This window comes from Paralichthys olivaceus, chromosome 19 (genome assembly GCF_024713975.1).
Source record: "Paralichthys olivaceus isolate ysfri-2021 chromosome 19, ASM2471397v2, whole genome shotgun sequence".
Classification (NCBI taxonomy): Eukaryota; Metazoa; Chordata; class Actinopteri; order Pleuronectiformes; family Paralichthyidae; genus Paralichthys; species Paralichthys olivaceus.
The window spans coordinates 13,778,756-13,791,935 of NC_091111.1; the positions used below are offsets into that span (position 1 = coordinate 13,778,756).

The window sequence follows — 13,180 nt, forward strand, 5'->3', positions numbered from 1 at the left end:
AGTTAGAGCAGAGCTGCTGCAATGGAAAGCTGAAAATGTTCTGTAGCTCTGAATGGTTTACAGCACTGCATTCTTATCAAAGCTCCACAGAATAGTTCCCCAAAAGGCTTACAGCTAAACATATTTCACCTGCTGCTCACTGGAATCATGCAATTATATGCAAATCAAACATCCACTGGCCCCACCTATTGGGACCATTACTTTCCCTTTATTTGGCTTTAGCCTAGTTGGTTTCTTACTTAGAAGCTCTGAGACAGAAATTCATTCAGGTGTAGCAGAGAACCGTTTGGATTCAGAAACTGTAGCTAAATTAATCTATTAAATCTAGACTGTCCTATTTCTGTAGCTCTAATCTTTTTTTCTTGTATATTTGTTCTTACAGTACCAGATAATATTTTATGGTTAAGTGACTTTTCCATTTCTTGTGTTTACTGAGGCACCGTGTCACTCCTGAGGGAGATGCAGTAAAGCAGAGGAGTAACAAGCTGATGCACATGGGCACACAGACACAGCCAAACAGAAATGCGAACTTGAATATTTTATTTTCCTATGGGCTCTCAATTACAAATTAAAAAGTACAGCATGATATGTTTGTTATGCTTAAGCATGCTTGTACACTTCCACTGTGTTTTCATTCTAAATCCACAATATTACAGTAATCTGTAAACTGCACTGAAATCAAAAGGCTATAAATATAGATTATATCAAGTAAGTTTGGTTACTGTAATTCCTGGTTGCCCAGGTTTTCGCTCTCTGTGTCCTTCAGACTCTAAGGGAAGAAAAAAATTCAGCTCAGATCATCTTTTATTCAGTGTTCTCAGAAAGGGTAAAACACCTCCCTGCAGCAGCACTGACTCTGAACAACTGGTGAAGTTCATAAAGTTTTGAGCAACAGAAACATATTCTAGTCCAGAGGGGCCTGCTGGTCCTCTTCTACTTACTGCTTGTCAAGTGATCAGTAAAGTTGTGGCTGAAATGTGACCTCCAGACGATGATCAGCCTGTGATGCATTACAAGTCTTTTATGCTCAGGTGGATTACACGATATGAATCCTGCTACTGAGTGCGACGTACATTTAAACGGATACGCGTTTCTCTAGAACACTTAACTTCCCAAATCTGATTACCAAGGAATTCTGGGAAGTTCTGTGGAAGTGAGCTCACTCTGGTCTTTTCCTACTCTCTTTGGTTAGCCACAACACGCCCAGTTCAAAGGCCTGATGAGGCTGGTGAGGTTTCCATTACAATGTCCACTGGTGATGTATTTAATTTGTTTTCAGTCTTGTAGGATAACAACTGCTTGTTTACGCACCAACAGCACTTAGATAAGGTTAATGATAGAAAAGTTGTGGGCCGAGATATACTTCATGGCTCTGCACACAGCTACAAACATCTTTACTAAATGATATAATATGTACTACAACATGTATGCCAGTATGCTCTAGATTATATTCATGTAATCGAGTCATATACATGGGAAATCTAGATATACACAAACAGCATTATTGCATATTTTAAGCATGATTGCACATGATGGAATTGCACACTATGCAAAACATAACTCAGAGAAGCCATTTCCCACTGGGAAGACATAAAATCATACAGTGTAAAATCATATAGAATAAAAGAATAACCAGGGAAATTATACTATTAAATCATAAAACTATAATAACATAAAGAGATATCAGGAATCAAGTTGTTTGTTTTCGGCATAGTAGAAAGAAAAGCTTGAAGCGATCACAGTGCGATGTAGTGGCTGCAGTTTATGGGGGCACCATTCATGCATGAAACATAACACTGCCACCATTTGTGGCACCATCAGTGTGTACACAGCACCATGAAAAAGTCATGGGATTCAGGATTCTGTTGCATAATCTCATGTCTCCCAGTGTAGCAGCTGGAGAAGGAATATTCCTGTGCTCATTACGTTTGAATAATAATTCCCTTTGCCTCATTCTGCATAGTTCAAATCTCTTGATATCTTGTTTTGTAAACCAAGCAAATACACATTCACAAACTAACTCTCCTAATCACACATGTATCATCGCCATATCTACAGGCCGGTACTCGGTGAACCCTGTGGCCACAGAGCTTCCTGTTCTTTGCTCTAGTTGTGTCTAACTAGTGAGGGGGAAGCCCTGGTGTACTGCAGCTAAAAGCAAAGTCGCACCAGGGGATGAATAATGAATACAGATTCTCCATCCAGTCTATCTGCAGACTAGTTCAAAGGCGTCCCGCTAGTCCATGCATAAAGCAACAAGACACACAACTCTATGCTAATGGCCCTCAATTCCAGGGGCTAGACTGAGCTTACTGAGCCATGCAAAAGTTCCAGTGCTGAGGATGAAGCTGTCAGATGAGGAGGATGTGATGAGGAATTGCTCCAGTGTTTGGGGTGGTGGGGAGCGGCTAGGAAAACAGGGCATGCATGTACGCTTTGACAACGGCAGAATGCAACACACCCACACACGGTCTGCGGGACTAGTGGAAGCACAAGTCGTCCCGAGGGATGCCCGGACATTGTATTGATGCTGAGTGATGCTAATGACCTCCCCGGCTCTACAGGAGCATCGGGTGAGGCTGTCACAAGAGATCACACATCAGTGCCCACCACTCACTTCTATACTAGTTACTGTAGCCAGGCCGCAGGGATAATATGATGCACCATTATAAATATTTATGACAAATTTATCCCTTTTGTCAACTTTTCTGTCTTATTGTCAGCCAAACTGTAGTGAGCGAGAAAGTGTGTGTTTTTCTGTGTGTGTGTGTGTGTGTGTGTGTGTGTGTGTGTGTTGGGGGGGGGGGCTATAAGAGCAGCCTAAAGTGTACAGTCATTTAGACATTTTCCTGATTAAACTGAAAACAAAAGCCCTTGTTATCAGTAAAGGAAGCAGCTCTCTGCTCGTGAATCCATCAAAGGAAAAATGTTTTCTCGGCAAAAGCAAGCTGCTAAAAGAACAAAGAAAAACTTCCCTGAGGAAGGTAACGTGTTCGAGGCGCTTTCTCTTTTGTTTTTCCCCCATTTCATTCCCTCACTTTTACCTCTGGTTTGTCTGCCTCTGTTCTCTTTCTTTTGCTTCTGCTCTGTGAGGATTTCTTGCGGCACCTCTCTCTTGATCCCTCAGCCCTCATCTCTTCTTATTTCTCCCCTCTCTCTGTTGCCTCAGACGACTCTTTGCATTTGAATCCATCATAATGCTGGTTTCTCAGTGTGACAGGAGACTGCGGGAATCCCATTGGGAACATTTCCCAGCCTCTTGCTGCAAGCCACAGTGAAAAGAGTCTGACCAGCCAGCACCAGAGCGGCTTGACTGCAATCCTTTCAGGTTTAGAAAAACGAATACAGGTCTGTGCTGTTGCTCAGAATATTCAATTTGCTGGACTTATATTGAAATGCTAAAGAGTTCATATGCACAAAACTTTCTTTTTCAAGTTAAAATGAGCTCTGGTGCAGAACAGGGGAGCCGGGGGCCTCAATTATTAAACAATGCATAATACCAATATGAAAACTGTACACACATACAAAATGTTGTGCACAGAAAAATAATCAGATTTGTAAAACCTTTGCACACAGACCTACAGACAATGTTCCCTTCATAAATCACAGTTTACCTTGAAATCCACCATTTATCCTGCCCTCTACAAGCGGCCGCACTCAAATGTAAATGCTCAATAAAGAAAATCCTCATGATTGCTGATGCATAGAAATGAGGCTGGAGACCAAGTGGGATTAATCATGGCAACAACTGAGAGGAAGAAGAAAATGTATTTTTCTGACTCGAAGGCTAAATCAAGGTTTTTGCACTTTGCTTAGTCGCACGATGCATACTGTATGTGCAGGTGCTGAATATTTCTCCATTCACCTCATCCAGCAAGAGTGTGAGCCACTGGGGTGTCTCCACCTGACAGCACAATTGTGTTCACTGCGGTGGTTTTACACACAAAAACTACATGAAAGCCATCATTGTACTTGATGATATATGATAAGCCCAACTTTACTGAAATAATGAGGAAGAAAAGAAAGCGAGTGTCAGATAACTCCCACAGCTCTGAGGGGCGCTGCAGTCCCTCTGACAATTAAAAGGCTTTTAAAACGTCCTTATTCCAAGTGCATACGAGTTTTTAACTCCACAAAGTGACATCCAATCCACAGATTAGAAAAGAACTATTGGTTCACAGCTGTTCACTCATGTCCCATCAGGGTCTGAGAGGCAAGGCAGAGGTTTATTTTCAATGTAGCTTCAAAAACAATTCACCACCTCACCTGCATCGCCCTATTTCCATCTTGAAAATGTTCATACAAAATAGGTCAGGATTTCCGTACGGGCTCAAATTTGATTTATCGATCCTTTTCTTCACATCTATTTCAGGCCCCGTTTTGTGTGTAGGATACAGTTATGAATGAGGCAGCAGCTCGTACTCACTGCAGCAGTAGTAGAGTGTCTCGTTTAATTACAACAGAGCAAGTGTTCAGGGTCATGCATGGGTTACTACCTCTGCCTCGCCTCTCACACTCTGATAGGACATCAGTGAACTGCAGAGAACCATTAGGAGACACTTGGCAGGACATCAGCCCTTTGCAAGCAAGAAGCACATCATTTGGATGAGAATCGTGGAGATAAGACGAACGTTTTTTGTCTTCATGGGATTTCTCAATGTGCTCGTGCACAGGATTTCAATGTGGGTGAATGTATATATTTTAAATCTTAATCATTCACCTCAAAATCTCGAAAATTACATACATTTTCTGGAAGTTTCATTATGTGATCACATGTAAGTGAACTATTACTGTAGATTCAAAGTAAAAACTTGACTTCATTAAATCACGTCCAGTAATTACGAACTTTCCACCCCCAATTTCCACCCCCGCTCACGAACAACAGCTGCAGCCTGTCAAATCAGTGCAAGTTAATTGCACCTGAGAAGGGAAGGCTGTCGTTTCTATTGAGTTAATAGATAATTGCTGATTGGTCATTATTCAGGTGAGTTAGTGAAGGACAGGAAATTAAGATACTAACCTCATTAAAGTGGGCCACCTCCTCACAGTTCTCTGCCACGCGACTGTAGAAGGACAGACCTAGAATATAAGGAGGAATTTAATGTTAAAAACTGTTAAATGGTTCAATAAGGGCATTGTGATTTATGTGATTTCAGGTTTACAGGATTACATTTTACAAAAAAAAACTTTGAAGGGGCCAAATATATCATAATATATCATTCACATTAATCATTGCTGACAATGTACACTCATGCTTACTTGATGTTCGTTTGTGTTCTCTGTTTAATGGATCACGATTACTATTGAAATTAAATCTTAAAAACATAGTTAGAAGTTAGGACTATGAATGCAGGACCTTGTGCCAATTCTCTGAGAGATATTGATTACAAGTAAACTTACATTGATTACCTTTGTCACATTAGAGACAAGTGGAACGACAAATTAATGACTTAAACACCTGAGAGACACACAAAGGAGACCGGCTGTGTGGAGCCACAGGAGACAGAGAAGAAACGCAGACAGTTAAATGGCTACGATATGACTCACTATGCGACAGAGCAGAAACAGAGAAACAAACAGAGCGAGACGACTTGAGCAGAGTCAAAAGAACATAAAAGAAATTCATTCATTCCTGATTATCTCTTTTGATGTCCGGGAAATGAAATCATGTGTTGGTGCAGTGTGTATTCAAGGTTGCACACAGGGCCATTCACTGCACAGTAACCCGACCACTCATTTGTGCTGCAGCCTGTCCTCACCTGGTCGCTTTGTGATGCTCATGAATGGTGCCGTACTGCTGTGTGCATTTGCCTTGTGTATCTGTGGTGAGGCATTGTGTGGGTGTTGATGTCTGTTTGGGTGCATGTGGAAAGCTGATGTGTTACCGACATTCGTTTACACACACATTATATATACACACACCAACACAAAGACCTACAAAGTTAACTGCAGCCGCTGTCATTTAGGATAATGTGTTTGAATAGGATTAAATAGATGCTGCCTGGCTATTATTATGCTTATTATAATTAGTATCTGTGTTGAATGTTATCTCGCATTGACAGAGCAAATAATGTTAGAGTTGAGAAAGGGAAAAAGGAGCACAAACACACAAAGGCTGAAAATCAGAGCCAGGATGATAAATTATTTGTAAACCTTCAATAAGTCTGTAGTGAGAAAACTTTTACTCCCCAATATTGTAATCAGCATCAGCCCCCAAAAAATCCATATCAGTTTACTTCATGTACGAAAAGCTTCATGCAACCGAATCCGTATAATTCTCTTCTACCAATGATGCCTATTTTGACTCTAGGTTGTAATCTCTGTCCCACCCTCTGCAACATTATAAAACACACATCCTTTGGAATATTATTTTTTAAATAAGCACCACTTAAATGGCAGAGAGGGAGGGAGTGAATATTCCTCCTACATTATTCAAAACAGAGGCATCACTGTGAAAGCAATGTTTTCATCTAACCGGAGATGTGGGCTTAGAAAGTAGATCATGTGAAGCTTATGTAAGATGCTCCACGCTAAACTAAAACAACATCATCCTGCTAATCAGGTTTTTATCCTTGCTGGAATCAGTGATGGTGAAAATGAAAGAGGGGAGCGTGAAGAGAAAGAACCAACCTGTGGTGGAAGAAACAAAAAGGATAAAAAGGAAAAGAAGAGACAGAAGATGACCTAGAACACTGCGGAGGACTCAAACTAACAAAGAGTGGCCTTCTTCAGCTTCTCTCCAGCTTTACGTGGAGCTAGAAAGAAGCATAAATGTGGATTGCATTATTTTAATCTGTCTTAATGTTCAGGAGCTAATCAGAGTCGCCCTTCCTGCCTCGGCTTTTCCATACTGCAATTTACTTTTAATTTATTTCCAGACCGAAATAATGTCTGCAGGATACAGTAGATTGTACAAAGCTCTATTTTAGCCCCCCCCAAAAAAGTGGGATTCAGAATTTAAAGGATAACAAAACAAACTGTCCAGGAGTGTGGATATCAAGAGTCTGAAGAGGGCTGATGAGTGATGAAAAGAGTTTGGCAGAGAGAGAGAGGGATGGCTAATCTGGCAAGCTGCAATCAAATATCTTAAAAAGTGATTCTAACGCAGGCACCAGAGTGGAAATAATGCCTTAATTTCTCATTTAATTCTAACGTACAGTGTGTCTCATTAAATCCCGCAGGCTACAGCCGCCTATGAACACCATGAGCTGGAGGAAGCTACAGATAACGAGGGGGATTCATCAAAGACTTGTCATGAAATCAATGTTCTGACTCCTCGCTGTTGAACATGACCTGTTATTTAATGTCTCCAGTATCAGAAAATAATCAACCAGGTTGACGAGGTGGTAAACTTCAGTCTTTATTGTTTTTTTTCATGTTACACTTGGATCGCAGTCAATGCACTGATTTATGGCTTTTATTTTCTCAAAGTATTGGAGGTTTGATTTTAGATTATGAGCACCGTTAGATACCATTAGGTCTCGTTTCCTGTCAAACATAATAACATCTCCCACCAGTCCTTCTACAGGTTATTTATGATTTGACATGCCAGTGGTGGCAGCAGTCGCGGTGGAGGTGGTGGTGGTGGGGCTTCCTGGCAGACCTCTTCCTCTTTAGACAGGAAGTTGTTTAAGCTGAAAGCACTCAGGAAGCTCTGCTGACTGAAGGGGACGCAAAACTGTTGAGCTACTGTTTATTACATTATCACATATATTAACATTATCATATAGATTAAAAACTTTTTCTTTTTTTTTCATCTCGCAGCTGGTCAAAACCCTTTTTATTAGTAATTGCACGTGCGTGCTTGGGATTACATAAAAATGCCCCACATGTTGTCCCAGATGTGATTTAAGATGACTAAAAGATTTGGAAGAGATTTGTAAATGCAAAGTGCAAAAACAAATACGTACTGAGATTTGATCATGTGTGAAACAGGAAGCTGTATATTTTTTTACACATGATGATGAACCTACAGGGAATTATCACCTGCAGCTTTAGGAAGCTTCAGGGTGACTTCATCTTCATTGACTGACCATGTTAAACCCTGGAAGTGATTTAAACTCATTACTGTGGGTGTATTTCCACAATCCCCAAAGACTCTTTTAAACACCTGGATGAGACAGTAATTTGTCTGCTAAATGATTTGAACCCTTTTTAAAGATGGCAGCAGTTCAGCGATGTTACTAAAACATTTTGTGTCAATGCTTTGCTTTTTAAAATCAAACATGTGATAAGGCATATTTGGAAAAATAAGAAAAACTAAACAAACAAATAAGTTAACAATGAAAACTTTGCTGTGATTCCTTTTCAGGGACCAGACTATGAAAGGTAACAGAAAACAGTGCAACACCAGCTGCTACCTGGAAATAACAGGTAATTTGGGAAACAGGTAAAAATCTTTTTTTTATCACATATTGGACATAACATCTGAACACGGGTACGTTTTTTTTTTTGCTAATATTGTAAATTAATTGTTGAGCTATATGAGAATGTAGATGATTAGCTCCACCTGCTACTAGCCTAGCAAGCTAACAGGGTGAACAGCAGATTAAAACTCCACCCAGGACCAAACACACCGAGTAAATACTGTACTTACTGACTCCACGTGAATGTTAATGTTCCTCCATCACTGCTGGATGTGTAAACTAGCAGCAATTAGCAGCTGCTCGCTAACAACTTCCCCACATTAATAATTAAACACTGAGGTTTGTGTCTCTGCAGCTGAAGACTGAATAAACACACAATGTTTGTCTTCTGTCTAAATGTGTGACCCTGTCTGAAGGCAGTGTGTTGGTTCAGAATGGTCAATTCATAGAAATATGAATCCTAGTTTACAAACCTTTTCTGTGACAATACGTCTATGTTAGGTTTTTAAACTGCTTTTAAATGTATTTACAAATATTTTATGGTAACTATGGATTTTTATTTTTAATGTGGTTTTTTCCCCAAAGTATGCACTGTGTTATTTTTAGGCCCCTCTAGCTCAGGATGGCAGCACCTTGATTAAAGTCACAGTTTGTGTTATAATACTGAGAGTCATTTCCTCTGTTGCAGTGCATGGGATCCAAGGATGAGTTAGGAAGCTAAATAGGTAACAACAGGAGGAAGTTGCAGAATCTCTCTGCAAAAGAGCCACATGAAGACTAATGGTATGTGACCACTGCGATGTGGGGAGATTATAAAAGCTCAGATTTGGTGATGGCAATACAACTGTTAACTTTCTCTACGGCTCACCAGCCTGATCTCAATGATGCATCCAGTAATGAAAATAAGTACTTATGCATAAGACATTGTCAATCTCCAGAAGAAACTTAATTCCTTCACCAGGGCAGAAATTGGGGTAAAAAAGAAAGGGAGCACATGGACACACATCTTTACAGAGGCTATTTGAATTTATAAGCAGCTGAACTGAGTGTCCTGACAGTTGGACCGTGGGGAGACGTTCAAATCCTTGACATGGTTCGTGTAAGATCAAGACCCTGGTGAGTTCACTGCAGCACAGATCACACCACTGAAAGCCATCCTTTACCCAGAGCGCTGTTAGACACTCACACCCACAGAGCAGAGGAAGATGGGGGGAAGGGGATAGTGGTCTTTTAACATCCGACACAACACTGATGTCTGAGAACAGGAATCTGATCAGAGATCAGTCGGGACTGAAGCACCTGTCATCGCTGTCCAAGGTGCTGAAACACACACCTCTCTCTGTCTCTCTCTCTCTGTCTCTCTCTCTCTCACACACACACACACAATGAAATATAGGCTGTCAATGAATGAATGCGCTGCACTCGTTCCTAACGGTCCCTGGAGTCTCACAGTGATTCCCTTTTCCTCTGAGCAGCAGGACAGGAGCTCTGATAATGATCCTATAGGAGCTGAAACAACTAGTGGACGGGGCAGTTACCCTGAAGGTGTAATAAAGAAGACACCCCCCAACCTCCAACATGCTCTTCAGTAATCAATGCTTATAGTCAATAGTAATCTACCTCTTGGCCTTAATGCTTTATGAGTAAAAAGTAAACACGATTAAACGCTGACTGGAAATGTCACTTAAAAACAATAAGTCACTTTAATGTCATGATATATCCAGGTACACAAAGACAGTTACACTTTTACTATAAATAGCAACTAATATATAATATAATACTAAGTCCTATAAAGGCTCAGATGCTAAAAGAGTATCCTCCTCAAATCAAGATCTTATAAAGACGTCAAGTGGAATCTGTACAAAGTCACTGTAACATCACTATATTGCAAGAACTTACTGTTAGATACTAAGTCAAATAATCTGAATGAGTTATTGTTAATAAAAATAGGGATTTGGTTATTTTTGTATATCGTTGTCATTTTAAGGACTTGTAGTCTTTGCATTTTGGGATTTTTTATTATGAATATGTTTCTCAATTGATCATAGATTTCTATACTAAAGAATATTTGCCTCCTTGGATTTAAAAAAGCGCAGTATGCACCGCGTCTCCGGTGATGGAGGAGGGTGTTCACCAAACTTTTTACGCAGCCTGGTCCCCTCATTATCTCTCGTCAACCTGCCGTCACATGACTCAAATCAGGGCTTCGGTCTGATGTCCTACCTCTGAATGTAACTTTGGCGATCCGGTCACCTTTTCCCCTCAGGTGAGCGACCGTCCTCAGGTGAACCATTAGAGCCATCATTAGTCCACAGTGACAGGAGAGCGACTCCACTCCCCGCAGATCAAACTTGAGACGCTCAATCTGTGCCCAGTGCTTTGTTCAGGTCAGCCTCTCCTTGTGTCTGGAGCCAAATATTCCTTTTCCATACGGACAGCATGTAAAATACTCTACACGTGTGACCTAACAGTGATACAGTTCATTAATGTGGATTAGTCTGCGGGCTCCAGTGAACGTTTCCTCCAGCTCCGTGCTCCTGCTCTTGGGTCTGTCGCACATCTCCTCGCTGGCACTGGGTTTTACTCTGCTCGTTGTGCAGGAAGGGCGGGGGGCTTTATCCACAGCGAGCTGAGGGTGGATGCTCTAATTTTCACTACAGATCTGATTTGAGGGGAATTCGCTGACTCTTTTTTTTCTCCAGTTCATTTATGCACTGCTCCTTTCCAGCTTCATACATGCCCTTTATCTTAATTGCAACAAGCATGTAAATCAATTAATATGTAAATTATATTCAGCTAATTTAAGTCAATTAAAAAACAGAGATTTACATTTTAATACATTAGATAACATCAGATAAACCTTATCTTTTTTTATCCTACACCAGGGAAGTTTACTTTTTACAGCAGCACATAGTCAAAATCAGGTTGAGAAGAAAAAAAATAAGTATAACTTATTAAATCAGGCAATAAAAATAAAATAAAAATATTGTTGATTACTAAATACAGATTTTCAATAAATGTTTAGTAATTTTGTAAATTTGTATTCTGTCCTTTTTGAAGTCTTGAAGACTTATTTTTAACAGGCTGTTAGATTCGATTTTATTCCTTTTAGGTGGGCAACCTATTTTTCTTTTATAATTATGGATGATGAAGGCACAGTGATAGAGTGGGTACCACTGTTGCCAGAAGATGCAAGAAGATTCGTGGTTTGAATCCCCAAGGTTGGGGTGTTTCTGTGTGGAGTTTGAATGTTCTCCTCATGTGTGAGTTTTCTCTGGGTTTCCTCCCACAGTCCAAAGTCAGGCAAAATGCTGGTGAACTGTGGGTGTACCACACCTCTTGCCCAATTTCTCGTGGGGTTGACTCCAGCAACCCTCCGAGGATAAGCAGTATAGATACTGGATGGATGGATTGTTATGGATGAGGGTGGCTGAGGTCAGATGAGATGACCTTTGCCATGTGGTACATGTCGGGTGCTGGTCCTTCTCTCTGCTCTGGTACCAAACAACAGAAACCGCAGCATGTTTTACCTGTTAATTGGCAAAACAGAGTCCATGCACCTGTCATCTCCTGCCTGGTTTCCTCAGAGAGAAATTAACTGAATAATAAGCAGATGTTTTTCTGTATTTCCAGGAGTTGCGCTGAAGTTGCAGTGATGGCGGCAGGATTCCTTCTTGACAGCTCTGCATGCGATGCTTCCGGTCCTCAGCGTTTACCAGCAGTGACACACTCAGACAATTAGCACAGCTTAGAGTATAGACCTGATAACATACTGACTGTCAGGAAAGAGCTAGATCGTCTGCTCAAAAAAGTTTCCACTCAGTGTGTGACCACCTCAGCCTGACACTTCAAAATGTGTATTCAGTAACTGTGTCACTGGAGTTAAGGCAGAGGGGGCTACAGTTATAGAAACATTTAATTGGAAGCACTGAGTTAAAAATCCCCACGTATAAGGATCTATAGGACCACTCTTTCCTTTTGTTTACTTGAATATTCTATTTTTTCTTTTTGACAGGCAATTTATTTTTTCTGTGCTTCTACTATCCCAGAGAAATCCTCATCTTCAAATATAAGAGCTGCAGGGGAAGCCACAACTGACATAATGTAACCTATAAATTGTGTGTGTGTGTGTGTGTGTGTGTGTGTGTGTGTGTGTGTGTGTGTGTGTGTGTGTGTGTGTGTGTGTGTGTCTGTCTGTCTGTCTGTCTGTCTGTCTCTGTGTGTGAGAGTCACAGGTTTGCAGGCAGTGAAAGAGACAACCATCTGCTTCGATAAGATTATTTTTTAGTTTGACAATGTTTTGCTTTTTGCTGACTCATGTACTCAGGAAGATGCTGCAGCGTGTGTGTGTGTGTGTGTGTGTGTGTGTGCGTGTGTGTGTGTGTGCGTGTGTGTGTGCGTGCGTGCGTGTGCTTGTGTTAGATGAAAAGGGAGTGAGAGGCTGTTGGAGGCTCCATCAGCACCAGTAATGAGTTTATGGAGTTGAGGTTTTATGGACAGAGACCATATAAAAACAACCCCCTGACTCTTTATGGGCCCATGGGGGCCTTGAAGATGACCAGTTACAGGTGTATTGACTTTGATTGGTAAAGATAATGATTCAACAAAGAGCAAGACAAACATTACAGATTCTCATGGAATTTGATCAATGATGTATGATTGTTGTGCTAAGATATAAGTACGTGTTACCAATACTGTTTACAGTGCGGCCACTGTGCTGTGAAAACCTGGTTACTATATCTAACCCTGGATTTTCCATTTCACTATTTCTCCCTCGACTCAGTCATTCATGAGTTCAGTCATGAACAGGTGAT

General features: G+C 40.8%; 1 protein-coding gene and 1 long non-coding RNA gene across 13 annotated transcripts in view; one reads left to right on the top strand and one right to left on the bottom strand.

Annotated features, from left to right (window-relative positions):
• Positions 1-10,580, top strand: part of LOC109636187 (uncharacterized) — a 34,514-nt gene extending 23,934 nt beyond the window's left edge. The window contains exons 4-7 of one of the 2 annotated variants that reach the window (XR_011239472.1): positions 7,182-7,343; positions 8,312-8,373; positions 9,055-9,149; positions 9,401-10,580. This is a non-coding gene — a long non-coding RNA (uncharacterized lncRNA). Of the gene's footprint in view, positions 1-7,181; positions 7,344-8,311; positions 8,374-9,054 lie in introns of both variants that reach the window. The other variant, XR_011239471.1, reaches the window with a different exon arrangement.
• otofa (otoferlin a) overlaps positions 1-10,931 on the bottom strand; it is a 61,140-nt gene extending 50,209 nt beyond the window's left edge. For 6 of the 11 annotated variants that reach the window (XR_011239470.1, XM_069515697.1, XM_069515691.1 and 3 more), the window contains exons 1-2: positions 10,590-10,930; positions 5,021-5,079 (exon numbers count right to left, since the gene is read on the bottom strand). Coding sequence is in view for 10 of the 11 variants with exons in the window: in XM_069515697.1 (XP_069371798.1) it covers positions 5,021-5,079; positions 10,590-10,671 (141 nt within the window). In the remaining variant the exon portion in view is untranslated. Of the gene's footprint in view, positions 1-5,020; positions 5,080-10,589 lie in introns of all 11 variants that reach the window. The other 5 variants (XM_069515693.1, XM_069515695.1, XM_069515696.1 and 2 more) reach the window with 2 other exon arrangements.
• Between the last annotated feature and the right edge of the window lie 2,249 nt (positions 10,932-13,180).